Genomic DNA, 24,182 nt, shown 5'->3' with positions numbered 1-24,182 from the left:
AGGAAGGAAGGGAGGAAGGAAGGAAGGAAGGAAGGAAGGAAGGAAGGAAGGAAGGAAGGAAGGAAGGAGGAAAAAAAATGAAACATTTCTTATGTGTCCCCTCTGTGTCTAATCCTGTGCTACGTATTGTGGATGCAAATTGAAAAATCTGACAACACTTGTTGTTAAAAAGCTTATATTCAACATTGGAATACAGAACTGGATAGAAACTTAGTAAATACTTTCCTATCCTTTCATTTGTCGAGTCCCTGGGAAGTAGATCTCAATTGAGAGATAACTAATAAAAGGTTAATCCAATAGGATATCAATCTATATTTTGTAGAATCACTAAAAAAAATCTTCTGACCAATCTAGGAGCAGATGGGCCAATGGGAAGGACATTCCGTTCATCCTATTCCTGCATATTTTTCATTTCCCTCACTATGTCTCTTTATTTTTAAAATCCTCTCCCCCCATACCTTGGACATGGCGGCCATGAAGTAAGATGACCTCATTAGAAATGTTGTTCTTAAGTTGCTTTGGATTAATATTATGCAAAGGGAATTTGGGGCAAAACAATGATGGCCAAGGTACAATAAAATTTATTTGTTAAATATTCAAGAATATTTTGAGGGGCGGCAAGGTGGCTCAGCGAGTAAGAGCACCGGCTCCAGTGTCGGGATGACCTGGGGTTCAAATCCGGGCTCAGATACTCAGCACCACACCCAGAAATAACTGGCCGTGTAACATTAAGCAAGTTACTTAACCCGGATTGCTTAAAAAAAAAAAAGAATATTTTTAGATTCCTGCCCAAGGCTTTCTCTTCTGTTCATTTCAGAAAGATTGTCATCATCTGATATGTTATTCTAGGTAGCAGTTTCATTATGAGTTTGGTAAGGGCTTTTGTTGTTTTTGGTAACCTCCAGGTATGTGTTGTATAATATTAATATTCATCATCACCATCTTCATCATCATCATCATCATCATTATCATTAATCACATAATTATAAATAGTGACATAGATTGAGTTGGCTTGGTTGGGTGCCCTTACATTGTGCTTAGATATTTTCCCTCCAAAGTTGATTGAATATCTGGATTTCTCTTCTCTCCTGCAGCTTCTCCACACTATGCAACACCTCCTCAAATTTTTTATCCCAATGATGACATAATTTATGACAAGGAGCCAGGTAATGATTTCTTTCTCTCCTTTCTCCAGGTGATGGGTGGAGGCACCATGTAACCTCTGGAATACTTGGGCTGACTGTCTGTAGCACCTTATATTTGTCCTGAAATGTTTTATCCTCCTTCTCACTGTCAGAGATTGGACTAAGAAGGGTTTTTATTGTTTTTGTTTGTTTGTTCATATGCTACACCATTCCCATTCCTTAACACTCTCAAATTTGGAGACACAGAGAATATTACATCTTCAGAAAATCAATTGGATATAATTATTTGTATCCTTCATAATAAAACAAATAAAAAATATACTTGTGGAGGCATAAAATGATCTTAATAACAATGTACCAAGCAAGGCAATAGCTTTTATTGGCATAATGAAAAGCTTCCAAATATTTTGAAAACTTGTGGCTAATTCTATGATATAAAGGTGAGACATCTGGGGCATTGACATCTCAGAAAAGGTAGAGGTCTCCTTAGAGATTTGCTGCATCAGGAATTTTGAAATACCAAGTTATGGGGACACTTTTCTGTTGATGGAGATATCCCTTGTCCATGGTTAAAACTTGAGTTAGAGTGGGTATATATATATATATATATATATGAGAAAGAGAGAGACAGCGAGAGAAGGGACCAATAGCATTCATCAGATCATGAAAGAAGTTCATGTTGCAAAAAATAAAATAATATAAAAAGGTTAAGTATCTCAAATCTCTCAATAAAGCCCACCCCAAGGCTGGGAAATCATAGAATGGGAGAGATTGTATACCTGTCACACACATCAGTTATCTTAAATGATTCATGTAGAACACTTTATTTAACTTAAAACACATCAGTGAAGGAAGGGAATAAACATTTATTAAGAGCTGATTATATCCCAGACACTTTATTAAGTGCTTTTCAAATATTATCTCTTTTATCACTCGTAACAACCTTGGAAAGTAGGTAATATTAGGATTTCCATTTTATGGTAGAGGAAGGTGAAGTAGACACATGTTGAATGTCTTGTCTAAAGTCGTTCAGCTATGAAGCATCTGAGGTTAAATTTGAATACAAGTTTTCCTGACTCCAACTTCAGTATTCAGTGAACAATGGTACCATCCAACTGCCATCAGTGGGAATTCTCCTTTTCTTTTCCTCTTCTCCATCTCCTTTTTTTTTAACCTCTCCTTCCTCCTTTTCTTCCACTTCCTCCTTCCATCTCACAAAGATAGGGGGAGGAGGGGCTTGCTGATTGCCCATCATAGTATGGTGGTGGAGGGGGAAAGTACAAATGCCCAGCGTCCCTCCACCTCTCTACTGAGTTAGGACAAAGCATGTTGAGACAGAAGGAAGGGGAAGGGACTAGGGGAGGATGCAAAGTCACTCTCCAGGTTTCTGAGTCAGGAAATGACTGTTCATTCCCTTGAAGCTAGATCTGATGTCTTCAAATTAGAGTCCTTACTTTACTCATCTTGTAAAATGATGAGATTGTATTACATGGCCCCTAAAGTCTATTTCTACGTTGAAATCTTGGAATCATTCCATTTTTATGAGAATTTTATTGTAACTAAGATTATTATTGCTTTCTCATCTTTTTCAATGGAGGTCAAATGGAAATAGTAACAGGATAAATTATTACCATACTATTATTATTATTTTGCATTTAATGTTCTGTATACAGTTGATTCCATGAATATAATAACATTTCTTCAGCTGAATAAAACTTGCAGCATGTAAGTGTATCCTCTGTACATTCACTAACACCACCCCTTTGAGACAACTCGAGTGACAAAGAGAGTGATGAATATGCCACGTGTGCCCTCGGTCCCATTCCCACCCAGTTTTGATTTCTATTTCTTTGTCTGTTTATGCTTTTAAGACTTTCTGTTCCATGGAGCTTACAAATTGGGAGCATAGTAATTCCATGCATTGTTATTGTCCTGATCATTCACTGGCTTTAACGGTGGTGTTCTTTCAATAAGGACATTGATAAACTGGAGCATTGAATGACATTGATGAACTACAAGACATAACTCGAAGTTGTGTCATGACGAGCAGCTAAGGAAAGACAGTTCTTGAGGTGGTGGAGGGGCTAGAATACAAAAGTTCTCTCCAAGAATCACAAGGGCTGTCTCATGGAGGAAGTACCAGACTCTTTTTGCTTGGTCCTAGAGGGATGAACAAAAGAATGATTTATCTGCAAAGAGGCAAACTGAGGCTTAATACCAGGGAAAACAAAACAAACCTCCAAATTCCCAACACATTGAGCTATGAGAAGGATGAGTGAGGCACCTGCAGAGGCGAGGGCAAAGGTCAAATGGGCCACTGCTGGAGGTGGGGGTCACTTCTGGAGGTGGGGGTCACTTCTGGAGGTGGCAACTTCTTCCCTCACTGGAGATTCTCAAGCAATGAGGCACTGGCACTTGTCTGGGGTGTCCTCCTGAGGATTTGTTCTCAGATATGATTTTGACTATAATATCCCTGAGCACCATCCCAATTTAGAGATTGCATGTGTCTGCTGGGGCCGTTTCTTAATGTAGTTGCATGTTTAAAAGTTAAAAACTTCACCACACCTCATCTACCACCATCTTATTAGGGATATGGGTAAGAGTCCAGAATTGAACTGGGAATCCTGACTTACAAGGGGCTCCATTGAAGCCACTTCACCATTAATCCAGTCCTGAAGAAGAGCGCTACAGCCACCAACCCATTCTCCAGGATTGATGCCTTTTAAGAGGGCTAGAATGCAAAGAGCCAAAGTAGGAAATGTCCAAGAATATTAGCGGGGACTAAGGGGATAACTAATTAACAAGTTTACTGAGAGTTTAATTTTAAGATGGTGATTTTGAGGGGAAAAGAAGGTAAGTGGACTTTCTTAGTCTAAATTTCAATAAACTGGCTTGATAGCAATATCAACCAAGGATTAGACTTAAATACACCATGAAATAGAGAACTTCTTATTCTTATTGTCTCAGTGTCTAATTATCCAAAGAAATTTAAAAAAATACTACGTACGTTGAAATTGTACAAAGTGGAACTTCAATTTTATTTTATCAATTTCTCCTAGGTGAGGAGCTTGAGCTTCCCTGTAAAGTCAGATTTCCCTTCTTGAAAGACTCAAAGAGTGAGATTTGGTGGACTATTGATGGGAGAAAGCCTGATGAGACCATGAATGTAACCATAAGCCAAAGGTAATGTGAGCCATACCAGAGTGCTTATATGCATGCATGTCTGACAAGGGTGAATAAGTCCTAGTCCTTGTCACATTTGTATGGAACTTGGAGAAATGCATAAAGCTAATATTTTCATGTATGTCAATGGCTATGAAGTTACATGATTCATATAGCCCTTAGTAGTAATGCCTTAGAGGATGTAATGCAACTTTGAATCCCTTTAAAAATAAGCTAGTGTGCTATAAGAAATGAAGAGCAGGCAGACTTTATAACAACCTGGGAGACTTAAATAAACTGATGCTGACGGAAGAGAGCAGCACCAGGAGAAATCTGTACACAATTGCAGACATACCATGTGTGTGACAAATACTTTTTATAGGATGGGCTCCTCTCAGCTACACAAGGTTGGACGAAAGCTCCAAAAGACTCATGATGAAAAGGGATATCCACACCCAGAGAAAGAACTACAGAGTCTGAACTCACATTGAAGCAAACTAGTCGCTTTCTCTCTTTTGTGTTTTGTTTCATTTTCTCCCTTCTTTCTTATTGTTCATCCCCTTGGTTATAATCCTGCTCTATGCCTTGATTAATATTTAACATGAAGGTTTATGTCAGATTGTATGCCACTGCAGGGCTTGGAGGTGGAGAGGGAAGGGGAGAAAATTTGGAGCCCAAGGGATTGTGGAACTGAATGCTGTAAACTAAAAGTAAATATATATTTTAAATAAGCTGGTTCAGGGGCGGCCAGGTAGCACAGTGAGTAAGAGCACTGGCTCCAGTGTTGGCATGACCTGGGGATTGAATCCGGGCTCAGACACTTAGCACCCACCCAGAAACACCTGGCCGTGTAACCTTGAGCAAGTTACTTAACCACAATTGCTTAAAAAAATAATAATAATAAGCTGGTTCTAGACTCTCAATAAGTAAATGTAAAGGATTTAATTGGGTCTATTGATCAATGCAAAGCCATTCCTCTGTCTTTACAAGTATGATTCTGTTTCTCTAACCATGACTCAGTGCCTTGTATTTTGTTCCTTTTCATTTGCAGTGTTGTTATTGTTCTGGGTTTTTTTTTTTTGCATTTTTCTAAATCTGTATATTTATCATTCTCTATTCCTCCTTTTGATGTGTCCTCAAGTCTTTCCTACTTAATTTTTAATCTCTGACTCTTTGCAGTTGGTAAAAAAGGCCTAGAGAACTAATTTTCTTATTAAGCCAAATGTGGGGCTTGAACAGGAGAGCTCATGCAGCCAATTCTTGATCTTACAAGCTGATTGGTAGGAACAGAATAAATGACTAACAAATTAAAAACACAACAACAACACTAGCTGGGCTTTTCCCCTCCTATTTTATTATGTCCCCACCCCCATGAGTCACCACCTCTGAATGAGGGAGAAAAAAAGTCCAAATCCCAATTCTAAATGATAGGCAATGGATTTCCATTTCATATCTTTTTTTTCATTGAAATTTATTTATGCTTACTTTACAACATTCAGTTCCACAAGCTTTTGGCTTCCAATTTTTCTCCCTCTCCTTTTCCTTCCCCTACCCCAAGACAGCATGCGATTTGATACAGACTTTACATATTCTTTCAAATTAAACACATGTTCACAATGATCAAGTTATAAAGAAGAATTATAACAAAGGGAATGAACCACCAGAGAGAAGAAACAAACAAACAAACAAAAAAGCACAGAGAGCTAATAATTTGTTTCAATCTGCATTCAGACTCCATAATTCTTTCCCTGGATGTGGATAGCATTTACCATCATGAGTCTTTTAGAGTTTTATTGGAACCTTGTATTTCTGAAAAGAGCAAAGTTTATCAAATTTAGTAATCACAGATAAAATGTGTATGTAATTCTGTACAACATTCTCCTGGTTCTGCTATTCTCACTCAGCATCAGTTCATGTAAGTCTTTCCAAGTTACTATTGGATCTGACTGTTCCTCATTTTTTAAAAATAAGTTTTACATTTATTTTTATTTTATGTCATTCATTTCCACAAGATTTTGTTATAACTTTTCTCCTTGTCTTTCCCCTACCTACCAACACAAAACAGTGATCCCTCTGCATACCTCCTCCCCCAATCTGTTCTCTCCTATATCCTCCCGCATCCCTCCTCTGACTTTCCAGTAGGGCAAGATAGATCTCCATGCCACAATGCCTGCATATCTTATTTCCCAGTTGCATGTAATAATAATAAATCTTTTAAACATTTGATTTGAAAACTTTGAATTCCATATTCTTTCACTTCCTCCCTCTACACCCACCCTTACTGGGAAGCTAAGCAATTCAATATAAGTTGTACGTGTGTAGCTACTCAAAACATTTCCATAATGGATATATTGTGAAAGATTGACTATATTTACCTCCATCCTATTCTACCTCTCATTTGTTCTATTCTCTACACTGACCCTGTGCCTTTTCAAAACTGGTGCTTCGAACTACCCTCACACTCCACCTGCCCTCCTCTCCATCATCACCCCTCTCATCCCCTTCCCCCCTACTCTCTTGTAGGATGAGATACCCTTTCTGTGTGTATGTCATTCCCTCCCTAAGCCAAATTCAATGAGAGTAAGGTTGACCCTTTCCCTTTTGCCTTCCTGTTCTTCCCCTCCATTGAAACAGTTTCCCATTGCCTCTTCTATATGAGATAGTTTACCCCATTCTGTCTCTCCCCATCTTTTCTCATTATATTCCTCTCTCACCTATTAATTTCACCTTTAAAGTATCATCCCTTCCTATTCAATTGATCCTGTGCCCTCCATCTATGTATACATGTACACATATATACACACACTCATATATGTATTCATATGGCCATATACCCTCCTATATACATATATATATGTTTTTATACCATATATATATTTATAAACCCTTCAACTATCCTCAAAGTGAGAAAATTTTTATTAGTTACAATGATCCTTTTTGCATGTAGCAATGTAAATAGTTCAACTTTGATAAGTCCCTTATGATTTCTTTTCCCTGTTTACCTTCTCATGCTTATCTTGCTTCTTATATATGAATGTCAAATTTTCTGTTCAACTCTGGTTTTTTCATCAAGAAAGATTGAAAGTCCTCTATTTCATTAAATGACCATATTTTCTCCTGAAACATGATACTCAGTTTTTCTGGGTAGGTGTTTCTTGTTTTTAATCCCAGCTCCTTTGACTTCTAGAATATCATATTCCAAGCCCCTTGATCCGTCATTATATCCTATGTTATCCTTATTTTGTTTCGGCAATATTGAATTTTTTTCTTCTTATCTGTTTGTAATGTTTTCTCCTTGATCTGGGAACTCTGGAACCTGCCTATAATATTCCTAGGAGATTTCTCTTTGGGATCTTTTTCAAGGGGCAATCAGTGAATTCTTTCAACCTCTATTTTGCCCTCTGGTTTTAAAACATTAGGGCAATTTTCCTTGAGAATTTCTTAAAGGATGATTTCTACTTTCTTTTTTGGATCATGTCTTTCAGGTAGTCCATTTTTAAATTATCTCTCCTGGATCTATTTTCCACATCAATGTTTTTTCCAATGAGATATTTCACATTGCCTTCTATTTTTTCATTGTTTGTATTTGGTTAATAGTATCTTGATTTCTCATAATTTGAGCTTACATGTGCTCCAATCTAATTCTGAAGGAATTATACTCTTCAACAAGCTTTTGAGATTGTTTTTCCATTTTGGAAAAACATTTGGCAAATTTGGCTTTTGAAGGCATTGTTCTCCTCATTGGCTTTTTGAGCCTCTTTTGCCATTTGAGTTAGTCTATTTAATAAGGTGTGTTTTCTTAAGTCAGGTTGTTGACTCTCTTTTCATGATTTTCTTGCATCATTCTCATTTCTCTTCCCCATTTTTTCTCCACGTCACTTATGTGGTTTTGAAAACTCTTAATAAGCTCCTCTATGGCCTGTCACCCGTTCATATTTTTTGAAAGCTTTTGGTGCAGGAGTTCTGACTTCATTGTCTTCCTGCCACTCCGTGCTTTGATCCTTTTTGTCCCCAAAAAAGGAATCCAAAGTTCGATTGCTCTGCTTGCTTTGCTTCCTTTGCTTGGTCATGTTACCACTCAATTACTTGACTTTTGAGCTTTTTGCCACAGTAGAACTCGGCTACCAGAGAGAGGAGCTTTGTCCCAAATCACTGGAGTTTGTGCATTTGCCAGAGCTATTAGTTAGGTGCCATCTCAGGAGCCTCCACTGGCTCTAGCACCTGTTCACACACCCCAGAACCTCCACCCAAGATAGCAATCCAGACCCAAGCAGGTTAAATAAAGAGCGATTATCCCTCAGACTGGTCACTTGGTCCTCCTACAACCTGCAGGCCAGGAGTTCTGAAGCAGCTATGCTACTTCTCCTTACAGGGGTAGAAGCCAGACCCCACTCTTGATCCCCAGGTTCAGAAAATCCACCCTGACCTTTTATTTTGCGTTAGGCATTTATGGGTTGATAATTCTGGAAACCACCACAGCTCATGGTCATGCACAGTCCGGAAGTCCCTCCAGCTGTGCTTAGTCACTCTGCCCTGGGACTAAAACCACAGGCTCATGCAGGCCTGGGCTGTGCTCCCAGTGTGTTGTGATGAATCCTTCCTGCCAACCTGAAGGTCTGCCTTAAGTGGGAGTTTTGTTTCTCTCTGTCACTTTGTGGGTTCTGTAGCTTTAAAATTTGTTTATAGTCATATTTTATAGGTATTTGATGTGGTTATTGGGGAAGCTCAGGGAGTTTTCCTGCTTCTATGCTGCCATCTTTGTTCCAGACCCTGCTCCTCATTTCTTATCCACAATAGTATTCCATTACATTCATATACCACAATTTGTTTAGCCATTTGCCATGTAATGGGCATCCCCTGGATTTCCAATTCTTTGCCACCACAAAAAGAACTGGTATAAATATTTTTGTAAATACAGGTCCTTTTTCCACGTGTATGATCTCTTTGGGATATAGCCCTAGAAGTGGTATTGCTGGGTCAAAGAGTATGCACATTTTTATAGCCCTTTGGGAATAGTTCTAAATTGCTCTCCAGAATTTTTGGATCAGTTAACAACTCCACCAAAAATGCATTAGTTTTCCAATTTTTCTTAGCATTTATCATTTTTCTGTTTTGTCATGTTAACCAATCTGACAGGTGAGATGTGGCACCTCAGAGTTGTTTTGATTTGCATTCCTATAATCAATATTGATTTAGAGTATTTTTTCATATGATTATAGATATCTTTAATTTCTTCCTCTGGAAACTGCCTGTTCATATCCTTTGACCATTTATCAATTGGGAAAGACTTTTTATCTCATAAATTTGACTTTATTCTCTGTGAATTTAAAAATGATTTCTCTATCAGAGACACTGGTTGTAGAAATTATTTCCTAATTTTCTGATTCCCTTCTATTCTTGGTTACATTGGATTTGTCTACACAAAAAATCAATTTAAGGTAATGAAAATGATCCGTTTTGCATTTTTTAAATGTTCTCTATCTCTTTTTTGATCATATTTTTTTCCCTTTTCCATAAATCTTACAAGTAAACTATTCCTTTCTCTCATAGATTGCTAGTAGAATCAGCCATTGTATCTAAATCATGAATCCATCTTGACTTTATTTTTGTATATGGCATAAAATATGTTCTATGTCCAGTATCTGTCATACTATTTTCCAGTTTTTCCAGCAGATTTTGTCAAATAGTGAAATCTTGTCTCAGAAGTTGGAGTCTTTGGGTTTTCAAAACAATAATTACACATCTTTTGAAAACAATAATAAAACAGAATCTATTGTTATTATTATTCTAAGACCTTCCTCTGTTCCATGTGTCCACATTAATGACATCAGGTAGTTCTTCAAATTTTTGTTACTATTATTCAGTCATTTCAGTAATGTCTGATTCCTCATGACCCCATTTCGTATTTTCTTGGCAAAGATATTGAAGTTGTTTGACATTTTCTTCTCCAGCTCCTTTTACATATGGGAAACCTGAAGCAAAGAGGGTCAAATGACTTTCTTAAGGTCACACAGTTAGTAAGTTGTAAGATTTGAACTCAAGAAGATATCTTCCTGCATCTAGGACTGACACTTTTTCTACTTGCCCTGATATATGGTCAATTTTTGTGTAAATTTTGTGCCACATATCTCTGAGAAAAAGGTATATTTCATTCTGTCCATATTCAATATTTTCCTTAGATTTATCCTATCTAACTTTTCTAAAAGAAATATTCACCTCCTTATTTATCTTTCTTGTTTATTTTCTGGTTAGCTTTATCTAGTTCGTAGAGGGGGAGATTGAGGACCCCTACTAGAATAGTTTTGTTTTCTCTTCTTTCCTGTAACTTACTAATCTTCTCTAAGAAGTTGGATGCCTTACCACTTGCTGCATATATATGCAGTATACACACACACACACACACACACAAGTATGTATGTATGTATTCAGTTAGCAAGCTTTTAGGAATTATTTTCTTCAGTTAGCTTTTTTTCTTCATTTTTCCATTTGTCCAATTCTATGTTTTAAGGAGTTGTTTTCTTCAGCGGACATTTTTTTTTCAATTTGACTACTTGTATTTTTAAAGGAATTGATTTCTCCAATTTTTCTCCTTCCTTTTCCAAGCTGTGGACTTTCTCTTGCATATCTCTCATTTCTTCTCCCACCTTTTCTTCTACTTCTTTATTTAATTTTTTCAAATCTTTTTTGAGGTCTAAGAAAGTTTTTTGGACTTGTAGCCAAGTCATGTTCTCCTTGAGGTTTTTCATGTAGGAATACAAACATTGTTGTACTCTGGGGTGGAGTCAAGATGACAGAGTAGAAGCAGAAACTCAACTAGGCTCTGGCTTCCACCTCCCCCAATCCATGTAAAAAGGGGACTCAAAATAAACTTTGGAGCTGGAGAACCCACAAAATGAGAGAGAAAAGCTAACCTCCCACTGAGGACAGCCCACCAGGCCAGCAGGAATCCCTCACTGCAGCACTCTGGGAGCAGAGTCCAGCCCCACCCTGAGGCTTTAACCCCAGGGTGGACCTGACCAGCTGCTGGCAGGAGGGACTCCAGATAAGCAGCAGCTTTGGCCTTTCCGGATTTATCAACACATAGTTGCGAAGGACAAAGTGAGAGGTCAGTGCAGGCTGGACTTTGGGACCCAGTAAGTGGGAGTGCCTCAGCTTTTACCCCCAACGGTGAGAAGCCACTGAGACCCCAGCACAGCCAGCCAGCACCACATGGCAGTTTCAGCTTCTGGCTTGCAGACTGTAGGGAGACCAAGCACCATTCTGAGGGATGATCGCTTCAGCTCTAACCTGCTTGGATCTGGATTGCAGTCTAGGATGGAGGTCCTGGGGTGTGTGTCCAGCTTGCCAGAGTGTGTGGAGACCTCAGAGAGGGACTCCCATATAATACCCCTGCAGCTGAGAAAACTCCAGCGTTTGGTACGAAAGCTCCCCTGTCTGGTGGCAGAGTTCTACTGTGGCTTTTTGGGTCAAGTGACTGAGGGGCGACATGACCAGGCAAAGGAAACAAAGCAGACAGAAGATTTCAACATTAGACTCCTATTTTGGGGACAAAAAGGAGCAAAGTATGGAACAGGAGGAAAACAGTGAAGTCAGAACTCCTGCACCAAAAGGTTTGAAGGAAAATATGAGCTTGTTAAAGGCCATAGAAGACCTTAAGAAGCAGATAAGAGAAGTGGAAAAAAAAACTGGGAAGAGAAATGAGAAGATGCAAGAAAATTATGGAATGAGAATCAACAGCCTGAATGAGGAAAATACCACCTTAAAAAACAGACTAACTCAAATGGCAAAAGAGGCTCAAAAAGGCAATGAGGAGAAAAATGTCTTAAAAAGCCAAATTTGCCAGATGGAAAGAAAGAATCTCAAAAGCTCAATGAGGAGAATCATTGCTTCAGAATTAGATTGCAGGAAATGGAAGCTAATGACTTTATGAGAAATGAAAATGATGTTAAAGAGATCTGAACAAATGAAAGAATAGAAGGCAATGTGAAATATGTCATGGCAAAAACCACTGACCTGGGAAATAGATCAAGGAGAGATAATTTCAATATTTTTGGACTACCTGAAATTCATGATCAAAGTAAGAACCTAGAAATTATCCTCCAGGAAGTTCTCAAAGAAAACTTCCCTGATGTTTTAGAAGCAGAGGGCAAAATAGAAGATGAAAGAATACACCAATCACCTCCTGAGAAAGATCCCAAAAATAAAACTCCTAGGAATATTATCTCCAGATTCTGGAATTCCCAGATTAAGGAACAAATACTACAAGCAGCCAGGAAGAAACAATTTGATTATTGTGGAAACACAATCAGGATAACCCAGGATCTGGCATCTTCTACACTGAGGGATCGAAGGGCTTGGAATATGTTATTTCAGAGGTCAAAGGAGATGGGATTAAAACCAAGGGTCTCCTACCCAGCAAAACTGATTATCATGTTTCAGGCGAAACTATGGTCATTCAGTGGAATAGAGGACTTTCAAGCATTCTTGCTGAAAAAAAAAAAACAGAGTTGCATGGAACATTTGATATTCAGATAACAAGAAGAAGGAGAAGCATGAGAAGGTAAACAGGGAAAATAAATCATAAGGAACTTATCCAAGTTGAACTATTTAACATTTCTACATGGAAAAAAAATAATTGTAAATTTTGAAACTTTTCTCAGTAGTTGAAGGGAATAGAAATATATATTGGTGTATATATGAGGGTATATGGGGATATGAATACATATGTGAATGTGTGTACATATGTTTACAAGTATACATAGATAGAGGGAGCAGGACCAATTTAACAGGAAGGGATGATACTTAAAAAGTGAAATTAAGATGTGATAGAGGAATATAATGAAAGGAAAAGGGGAGAGACCGAATGGGTTAAACTATCTCTTAAGAAGAGGCAAGGGAAAATGGTTACAATGGAGGGGAAGAATAGGATGGCAAACGGGAATGATTAAAACTTATTCCCATTGAATTTGGCTTGAAGAGGGATTGAAATGCACATTAAATAGGGTATCTCACCCTCCAGGAGTGTAGGAGGGGAAGGGAATAAGAGGAGGCATGATGGGAAGGAGGGCAGGCTGGGGGGATGGAAGTTGGAAGCACCCACTTTTGAAAATAGATGGGATCCCCCAATTTCTTAGGGGCAGCCAGGTGGCTCAGTGAGTAAGAGCACCGGCTCCAGTGTCGGGATGACCTGGATCAAATCTGGGCTCAGATGCTCAGCACCACACCCAGAAATAATAACTGGCCATGTAACCTGGAGCAAGTTACTTAACCCCAATTGCTTAAAAAAAAAGAAAATAGATGGGATAAAAGTAGAGAATAGAACAAGTTGGAGGTGGGATAGGAGGTAGTTAATATAGTCAGTCTTTTACAATAAACCTGCTATCTTTTTGCTTTGCATAAGCTGCACATGTACAACCTATATTGAACTGCTTATCTTCCCAGTAAAGATGGGTGAAAAGGGAAGAAGGGAATAAACCTAGAATTTAAAGTTTTAAAATCAAATATTCATATATATATATATACTATTATTAATATTATTTTTCATATAATTGGGAATTAGGATGTGCAGGCACTGGGGCATAGAGATCCACTGGAAAAGTTGAAATGGATATGGGAGAAAATGGTAGGGATCACATTGGAGGAGGGGATATCCTGTGGGACTGCTATTTTGGGTTGGTGGGTGGGCGAAGAATTGGGAGAAAATATGTAACTCAAAATCCAATGGAAATGAATGATGTAAAACAGAATTTAATAAAGCATTTGAAAATTTAAAAAAAATAAAAAGGAGGAGATCATTTACCTTAAAAAAATGTCGAACTATTCTGAGATTTTGTATTGATCTTCCCTGCTACCATAGTAGCTTTCTATAGTCAGGGCTCTTTTATGTTTTTTTTTTTTCATTGCTAAACCTATTTCATTGCTTTTTTTTTTTTTTTTTTTAAGAAATCGTGGTTAAATAACTTGTTCAAGGTTACATGGCCAGTTATTCCTGGGTGTGGTGCTGAGTGTCTGAGCCCGGGATTCAATCTCCAGGTCATCCCGACACTGGAGCTGGTGCTCTTACTCGCTGAGCCACCTGGCCACTCCTATTTCTTGCTTTTTAAAGTTGAGCTCTGCTCCTGGGCACAGGGGACATTGTGCACATTTCTTGTGCTGGGGGCTAGGGATCTGGTCACTGGCTTTCTGTGTCAGGGTGTCAGGGGCTTTTGGCTTGCTCATTGCTGGGGTGGCCTGGCCTAGTTGTGCTTGTGCAGGGAGTTATAAGGTTGGCAATTTGACTTCTCTGCTGGGGCAAGAGGCCTCACAACTGTCCTACTGAGCCAAGATCAAGGAACATCAGTTGCTTATCTGGTCATGTGGTGGGTGCTTAGTGTTGTTTATTCACTTAGAGAGGACAGGAAAGGGTAAAACTAAGAAGGGACAGATGTACTTCCAACATCTGGAAAACCTTCCTAACACTTAGAGCTACTCATAATGGCTCCCCTGTTTTTGTTTAAAAAAATATTTCTCTATTTTTATTATTAATTTTTTTAAATTTCTAATTTATGGAATAAAACAAGCATTCCCATAAAATAATACAATAAAATATGATTACGCATGAAACTGTAAATTTGCTATGCAGAACTTGCTATTCTTTTCATATATACAACAAAAATATCTTGTAAATTACCTTTTTTTTCTTCTCTTCCTCCACACTGGAGATAGCTACATTAGATAAAGATAGGTACATGCATGCATGTGTGTATATATATCTGTGTGTATGTGTATATGTGTAAATTGTCTATGTGTGTATACACACACATACACACATATACACACAAGACACATACTTTTATACATACTGCTATTTATCAGCTCTTTCTCTGTATGTATCTACCATCTTTCTTCCTATTTGTTTTATAGCTAATTTTGGTATTTATAATAGTCAAAATAACCTGCTAAGCAGTTCTCAAAAACATCATTGCTGTTATTGCATACAACTTCCCCTTGGCTCTGTTCATTTCAGACTTCATTATTTTGTGCAAGTCTTTCCATGCTTTTTTTTCCCTAAAATCATTGAACTCATAATTTCTTACAGCACAGTTTACATCACAGTCATATGCTACAACTTGTTCAGTCATTTCCCATTGGATGGACATCCATGTGATTTCCACTTCCTTGCTCTCATAAAGAGAGCTGCTATAAACATTTTAGAACATACAGGTTCTTTTTCTTTTCCCCCCAAATTGTCTTCAGAGATAGACCGAGTAGTGGTATTGCTGGGTCAGACAGTTTAGGTAGCTTAATAACTCTTTGGGCATAGTTCCAGATTGCTCTCTATAATGGTTGCATCAGTTCATGATTCCAGCAGCAAGTTCCAATTTTCCACATCCGATGATACTACATCTTCCATCTCTCTGCATTTCTATTGGCTATCTCTATGCCTGGAATTTGCTCCCTATCCACTTCCAAATCTTAGAATCTGTGACTTCTTTTAAGCATTCAGCTCAAATATCATCTTCTGTAAGAGTCCTTTCTTACCACCCCTACCCCAAAATGGCTCATTATTTCCTCTCTAGTGATGCCTTTCATTTATTTTATGCATTCTAATTTACACATGTCTTTCCCCCATTATAATGTAAACTCCCTAAATGCAGGGACTATTTTTATTTATTTATTTATTTTTTGTGCTTCCGGTGATTAGTACAATGATTGTCATGTAAGAGTTTAGTAAACACTGGTTGATTTAGTGAGTGAATATTGAATGAATGAAGGAATGAATGATTGAACATAGGGAAACAATTGTTTTCCAAATCAATTTTGGACCTGTTGAGTGACAAAAGCTCCATCATTCATCACTGCTTTCCCTTTGCCTGACCTTCACTTTGCATTTGAGTCTTTTTTCCTTAGCATTACGATGTAAATAATCTATTTTGCCTTCCTATTCCTAGTGAGAATGTCTCAATTATCGGAGATAAAACAATTACCAGAGTACTGAGCATCAAAAAAGTGACCTCTGATGACCTGAAGCGCAACTACACTTGTCATGCAAGAAATGACAAAGGAGATTCATCAAAACAAGCCATCGTCAAACAGCTAGGTAACCTTACCTGTGGGGCCGCAATGTGTGCACACGCACACACTATAATAGCCATTTTTTACTGGGGACTCTCAGCTTTTTGGGGATTTTTTTTCATGTTTTCATAATTGCACTTCAACATAATTGACTTTCTTTAGAATCCTACATATTTCCTTTTTTGCCTTTAAAAACATTGTTGGAGAAGAAGTACATAAGTTTCACCAGACACGGTCAAAAGGTCTAGTATGTGCATGTGCCCACACACAGACAAACAGATACATACACACAAAGACAAACACTCACTCACACACACACACATACACACAAAGACACACACTCACACACAAAGACACACTCACTCACACACACACACACACACACCCCACAAAAATAAAGCATCACAAAAACAGACCATGAAGAATCCTGGAACTCGAATAACCATGGTAGCATATCACATTGCAGTCCTGAGCTGCTTTGAAAATAAGCCTCAGGGAGACCATGGCCATTGATTGACTTCAAGAATTTGACCATCTGTCATGTGGAGGGAGCTTATTGTTGTTCTGTTCACTTACAGAGGACAGGAAAGGGTAGAAGTTAAGAAGGGGCAGATGTAGTTTCAACATTTGGAAAACCCTCATAACACTTAGAGCTGTTAACAAATGAAGTGGGATACATTGAAAGGTAAATACTCTCCCCTCATTTAACTATTCAAGCAAATATTTCACAACCCCTTGTCGGGAATGTTATACTAGGAGTTGCATTTGGAGTAAAGGTTGAACTAGATTGTGTTCAAGGTTCTTTTCTACATGTCAAATTTTGTGGGGGTTGTTTAAGCTTTCTCAGGAGAGGGGATATGTTATATGTTTCTTTTATGTTTTCCAGTGGCTAACGTACTTAATTATATTGTAATATAATGAATCATACATAAAAGCTAAAGTGGTTGCTAAATAACTTATTTTAGATCTTATTTCCCACATGTTCCTTCCTGTCCTCTGCCCAGTGCCAGCCAACTTAAGTGAGTACCCCGCCACTATACAACTTTACTTCAGAGAACCTTCCAGGTATCTCCTGACATGTCAGAGAATAATTCCAGGCTGGGGTTAATGTGTCTCAAGAACCACACCAGCCAGTTTGGTTGGCATCATGCATAGATTCTGTCACATGGCTATTTGATCTGAACAATAGAAAAGTCCCTTTAGAGAAAAATGTTGCCCTGTACTCATGACTGAAAGGTCTGGGGAGATAAGGAACCATCATAGAGGGGCATTGATTTCGTGATCACTAGTAAATCTCACTGGCAGAGTTGGGACAATTAACCTTAGATAGTGACAGTCAATAGTTTATTTGTTCCCTTTTAATAAAATGTTCATATAGTGTGAGCTTGAATATGGGAGTCAATGATCAGTTTGATAAGGAATTATCCCAGGGTTCTAGGGAATATCCAGTGACTACAGTGGCACTGTGTCTTGCCTTCGTAAGTAGAACTTTCATGTTATAACATGACAGATGCAGAAAGTGAATCCCCATCAACAGAGAAACAGGGAGCCTTAGGTGATCTTGGTGTCACCCTAACAGCCCAATTACTCAAGGAAATGTGAAAGCTTGGCTTCTGGGCCCCATGGCCTCGTGGGTTTACAATGGCAACAGGATGCACCTAGGCTCAGTAAGTGAAGCAAATTGCCTCTTAACTCTTAACTCTACTAATCCTTCCTTTAAAATTATATGCAATTGGTTGATAAAAATTCATAGACCCATTTGGTGTGACTTCACTGATTTTTTTTTTCTTTATTACAAGGACAGGTTTAGTAGTCAGTTGGTTTAAGGAAAAGGTAGATCTAAGAATGTGGGCATCTAGGTAGTACAGAGTGCTGGGTAGCACCGAGTGCTGGGCCTGAGGTCAGCAAGGTTCATATAATAGGGTTTAAATCTGGTCTCACATGCTTACTAGCTGAGTGCAAATCACTTAACCCTGTTTGCCTCAGTTTCCCCATATGTAAAATGATGTGAAGAAGGAAATAGCAAACCACTTCAGTAGCTTTGCCAAGGAAACACCATATAAGGTCACAAAGAGTCAGACAGAAGTTAAAAATGATTGGGTAACCACGAAAAGATCTAAGCATAATGGTGAAGTAAAAGCTGGAAGAAGCAGGCAAAACCAACTTGAAAGAAAATGAAGAAAAATAAGGAAATGGCATGAACTGGTTTTTGTGGTAATGCTCTATGTAGAGTGTGTGTATGGTATATATGTGTGTGTATGTATATATGCATGTGTGTATGTATTGTGTATTTGTGTATATGGATATATGTGTGTATGTGTGTTTGTATGTATGTTTCTATGTACATGCATTGTGGTATGTATGTGTGCATATGTGTGTATGTATGTGTGCCTGCTTGTGTGTGTGTGTGTGTGTATTCTTACCAGTATAAGTTGACAAAAGTAGAACATGAGGCCTCTGGATCCAGTTTCTAGAGGTCTTCAAGCAGATGTTGGCTGATCAATAGTCAAGAATGTTACGTTGGGGATTTTCTTGGGTTCTGAGATGAGCCAAATGGATGCTCCCTGAGGTTCTTCCTACTGCAGGGATTCTCTGACTTTGTGTCATTGCCTAAGATCCATACTTGGTTGTGTGAGCCTCCACACAAGTCTTTGGACTTCATATGCTCACAACTGCACCCAATGAACAAATCTCTCCCTTTCATCTTTACATATTGGTTGCTATCTGCCCTGATTTGATCCGTGACCCTATTAATGGATAAAAATAGATGATCGTGGATTTGTCATTGCAAGGGTCCCCAGAAAACATCTAATCCATTCTCTTCCTTTTGCAAGTGAAGAAATTGAGGACCCTAGGGATTAAGCAGCTTGCCCAAGCTCTCTAATGCAAACAACCAAGTACATGCTATTTATGTTATATATAGACATGCTTACAGATATGTACACATATGCATATATACACACACAGCCATGCAGTCAATGAAAGATAATCTGAGAGGACATGTTCTAGCAGTGGGAGGACATGCCAGGAAAGGCCTCTCACAGAAGGAAGAATTTGAACTGAGTCATAAAGGAGGCCACTGTATTGGATAGTAAAGTACTTGAAGAGTGGCAAGGTAAAAGGATTCTGGGAAGGAGAGAAGGTGCCAGGTTATGAAAATCTTTAAAAGCCAAATAAGGGACTTTATATTTGATCTTACAAGTCATTGGGAGTCACTGATTTATTGACTAGGGAGGGAACATGGACAGATCTGTGCTTTGGAAAAATTGCTTTGGTAGCTGAATAGAGTCTGTGTGGGAGTGGGGAGTGACTTGAGGCAGGCAGAATAATCAGAAAACTCCCTTCACATCCTCCAAACTTTATTACCTGGATCATGGCTACCTTTGATTACATAGTTCAGTCATTTCTCAGTCATATCTGAATCTCTGTGACCTCATTTGGAGTTTTCTTGGCAGAGATGCTGGAATGGTTTGCCATTTCCTTCTCTAGCAGATTTTATAAATGAGGAAACTAAGGTAAACAGGGTAAGTGATGTGTGCAGGGTCACGCAGCCAAATAATGTCTGAGACTGGATTCGAGCCCAGTGAGATGAGTCATCCTAACTCGACGGCTGGCACTCTGTCTGTTGTGGCACCTAGGGACCCCTAGTCTTTCTTTCTACTGCTTGCATCTGCAGCCCTGCCTGGTTTCAACTCCCAGCAATAAGTTTTATCTTCCAGGAAAAGCCCATCACTTCTAATTCATCCGCAGGATGCTACCTCAAGCCTTGATGCTCCCCTTCTCTGGCCCCATACAGATTAGAGTGCCAGAGGATAGGGTGCCGACCTCCTTCCAAATCCTTCCTTTACCAAGGCGGAAACTGGACTCCCAGCTGAAGCCCCCTGTGCCTGGTCCCAATGTTGGAACAAAGCATCCCCCTGCCTTGTGTCCCCTGTTGTCCTGCCCCACCTCCCTTTCCTTACTTCTCTCCAGTGTTATTTTCACCTATCAGATGGCACCTCTTGTAGGGCAGATTTTCTTTTCTTTATTTGTATCCCCAGTCACTGTACTAAGTGCCTAGCCATTTTTGATAATTAACATTTATTGAATTGAATTGCTCTGGTCTCACTTTCCCCCACCTTTGTCTTTAGCCTTGTTTGTACTTCCCCAAGAATCCCAGTTGGAGTCTCCATGTCCCTATTCAAATTCAGAGGCTCGGTTGTTCTCGGTGCCATAAAAAGCTTGTCAGACTTGTACCAGCTTTGATCTGATTTCCACCTTTTCCAGTGTCATCCTTAGGTGCCTGTAAGAAATGTTGCATAGTTGGCTTTCTCCCAAATACACTTTAAATTATTGTCCTTTCTAATTTTTGCTATCTTATGGAGAAACACTTAAAAATTATTACTGAATTTCCCAATCTTGGCCAAACTGAATGCTCTGCATGGGGGCATTGGCCTGCTCCATTTGTGACCCAGATTGCTTCACTCCTCTGTAGGTATCTGTGTACAGACACACTCCTGGGACTTACCCCAATGGCACCAGAGGCGGTATGGGCGCTTGATCAATTTAGCCAGATGCGGTATGGGTGCTTCATCAGTTTAGCCCACTGTACCGTCAGTGACCACTAGCCTCAGTGTCCCCCAGCAGCAGCATTACAGGAGTAGACAGCCTCACCCAGCTAAACAAACTTCTGCTCTCTCACCATCTGCTCCATACGATCTTGAAAGCAAGTTTATATTTCTCACCTTTACCAATTGAAAGGCAATACATTTGAACATGATTTACTGAGTGCTTACTTTATAGGTACTTAACAAATGTTTGGATAAATTCAGTTCCTTTCCACTACAACTAGCATACAAGTGCTTATCCTGCCCTTTTCTAACTATTCAACCTTGGGCAAGCTAAGTCAATGACAAAGTCTCAGTTTTCTCAGATGTAAAATGAAGATATGAATTCCCATCCTGCCTTGGTTCCACAGGGTTATTGGGTAACACAAATGAAATAATGAATTGAGAGGGCTATTGACAACTGCTGAGACTGACCAAAAAGTCAAATGTCATGACTCAAGCTAATCTTTCTTTCTTTGACCTTCAGTTGTACCTCCAAGATACACAGTGGAACTGGCCTGTGGATTTGCGGTAACAATTGTGCTCATTATAATTCTGATTGTGGTCTACCATGTCTACTGGCTTGAGATGGTCTTGTTCTACCGGGCTCATTTTGGGACAGATGAAGCCATTTTGGGTAAGCAATTGACTTCTCTAAACAGATTTTCCTGGTCTCTTTAGAAGAAAGATTTCTCAAAGTTTGTTCGTAAAAACCTAGAATTATTGACTTCAACCTAGAAGTGGCCATCGAGGCCTTCACTTAGTTCTCTTTTAATGATTGAACATCTTATGATACCTTAAGATCATCATTATTGTGATGAAACCCCATTGTATCGGACCACACCACAAACTCATTATGCCAGGCCTCAAGAATGACATCTGGGACTAGCATTTTTTGGAAAGAATTCTGGATTGGATTTTCTTTTTTCTTTTTTTCCAATTTGCTCACTCTTTTCTATTTAAATGTGAGCACAGAAAATGTTCCAGTTAATAGAATTCGAATCAAACCCTATTCATATATATTAGCTTAGTTCTTGGTGAAAATTCTATATGATTATTTTTCTTTAATTCTAGACAGAAGAAAAAAAATATTGTGGCAGCTTCTTGGTGAAATGATAATAATAATATGAGACATGGATAAATCAAGTTTTGCAGTGTGGGAATGTACATATGGAAAAACTTGGGGAAATAAAAGACCTCTTGCAACTGAATCTGAAATCGCCAAGTTTTAATGGCCTTCATTCCATGACACTATACCATGCATAATGATAGATTTAATTCATGGGGTGGGAGAGGAGTTAGAGACGAGAATGGATCGAGTTTATCCATCCTTTAATCCATAAGAATTTCTGGATTGTGACAGAATCTTAACATTTTTTACGTGAAAATGGCCCCTTTTTGGGGCGGCCAGCTAGCACAGCGAGTAAGAGCACTGGCTCCAGTGTTAGGATGACCTGGAGATCGAATCCTGGGCTCAGACACTTAGCACCCACCCAGAAACACCTGGCCGTAACCTCGAACAAGTTACTTAACCCCAATTGCTTAGGGGCGGCCAGGTGGCTCAGCGAGTAAGAGCACCGGCTCCAGTTTTGGGATGACCTGGATCAAATCCGGGCTCAGATACTCAGCACCACACCCAGAAATAACTGGCTGTTTAACCTTGAGCAAGTTACTTAACCCTGATTGCTTTAAAAAAAAAAATGGCCCCTTTTCAGTGATGTCCCACACTCAAAATACGTCATGATGTGAAGCAGTTGACCTGGGGAAATTCTCCTCAGCTTAGCTCTATGTGCACCAGAAGCAGATATTCATGCCAATTTGATTGGCCCCACTAATGCCTATTCACCCATATGGCAGGTCTATGAATGTAACGATTTGTGCAGCGTGTGTTTCATACATAGTAGTAACCATCTTTAGAATTGAATGGTGAGTAATCTATCAATAAGCATTTCTTAAAGAACTTGATTTGTGCTAAGTGTTAGGGGATACAAAGAATGTCAAAAACATTGTACCTACTCTCGAGTAACTTCCACTCGATTTGTTGTAGTTGCTTAATTTCATACTTGGAAGGAACTTTAGAGGCTGTGTGGCCCAAACCAGGCCTTAAAAAAAGATGTATTTTATAATGTACCTGCCAAGGGGGTTCTTGCTCCCATCACACATATATGTATGGCCCCAGCATAACCATATGCTTTGCTATGGAATCTGGACTACATTGAAATGTGATATCACATAAAATTACATTTTACTCAATCTATTTCTCAAAATAGCTACTTGCTGGAGAGTTGTTGCTAAAAACTAGTGAGACTATGATCTGCCAAATCCCTCCCAGTTCCTAGGATAACAAATAATTCTTTTCAGAGCTGGGAAAGACTTTCGAGGCCATTGAGTCCTTACGCCTTTATTTGGCTGCTGAGGACACTGAGGCACATAGAAGTCAGTCAAAGTTGGGTAACTTGCCAAGGGACACAGAATTAGATAACAAAAAAGAAAGTGGCTCATATTCAGAAGCTACATTTAAGGTCCAAAAGGGTCCCCAAAGAAAGGAGCTGTCCTAACTGGTGACAGGTCTTGCATGTGTGTTTTCTTTGGCTAGATGGAAAGGAGTATGATATTTACGTTTCCTACGCACGGAATGCTGAAGAAGAGGAATTCGTCCTTCTGACTCTCCGTGGAGTCTTGGAGAATGAATTTGGATACAAGCTGTGCATCTTTGACAGAGATAGCCTGCCTGGGGGAAGTAGGTATTCCCTTGAGCAATGGCTAGAGAAGCCACTTTTTCCCTCCCCAGCTTCTGAATTGGGATTCGTATGGTTCCCTGCTTCCACACAGGCCCTTCTAAGCATTCCATTCTATCCAACAAGTACTCCCCAAGTGCCTACCTCCTGTGTCCCAGTCACTCTCATGAGTGGCAGGAATCCAGGTAAAAACAGGATAGCCCCTGCCTTCAAGATGCTTGCATTTCTCCTGGGGTGAAACAACACAGCCATGATTTCTTTTAATACCACCAGAATTTGTTAAAAAAAAAAAATTTAAATGAGATATAGTAAAGCACATACCTTGGATTGCTTCATAAAAGGTAGTTATGATGATGATGATATTAACAACAATTCTTATTATTTTTGACATTACTATTATTACTATTTGACAGTCAACAAGCACATATCAACACACATTCTCTCCTAGGCACTGTGATAAACAATAGCGATACAAACAAAACCAAAACACAACACAC

The 24,182-nt window shown here is 39.0% G+C and overlaps 1 protein-coding gene across 3 annotated transcripts in view; it reads left to right on the top strand.

Moving 5' to 3' along the window:
• IL1RAP (interleukin 1 receptor accessory protein) overlaps positions 1 to 24,182 on the top strand; it is a 146,728-nt gene that overhangs the window by 107,739 nt on the left and 14,807 nt on the right. For 2 of the 3 annotated variants that reach the window (XM_069083301.1, XM_069083302.1), the window contains exons 6-10: positions 1,095 to 1,166; positions 4,205 to 4,328; positions 16,238 to 16,386; positions 21,435 to 21,584; positions 23,544 to 23,687. In XM_069083301.1, coding sequence (XP_068939402.1) covers positions 1,095 to 1,166; positions 4,205 to 4,328; positions 16,238 to 16,386; positions 21,435 to 21,584; positions 23,544 to 23,687 — 639 coding nt within the window. Of the gene's footprint in view, positions 1 to 1,094; positions 1,167 to 4,204; positions 4,329 to 16,237; positions 16,387 to 21,434; positions 21,585 to 22,021; positions 23,688 to 24,182 lie in introns of those variants that run through there. The other variant, XM_069083303.1, reaches the window with a different exon arrangement.

Source organism: Petaurus breviceps, unplaced genomic scaffold, assembly GCF_028583685.1.
Source record: "Petaurus breviceps papuanus isolate PSGF00001 unplaced genomic scaffold, PetGlider_PUasm1.0 173, whole genome shotgun sequence".
In the NCBI taxonomy this organism is placed as follows: Eukaryota; Metazoa; Chordata; class Mammalia; order Diprotodontia; family Petauridae; genus Petaurus; species Petaurus breviceps.
The sequence above is the reverse complement of the archived record's forward strand: the minus strand, read 5'-3'. Positions and strand labels throughout refer to the sequence as shown.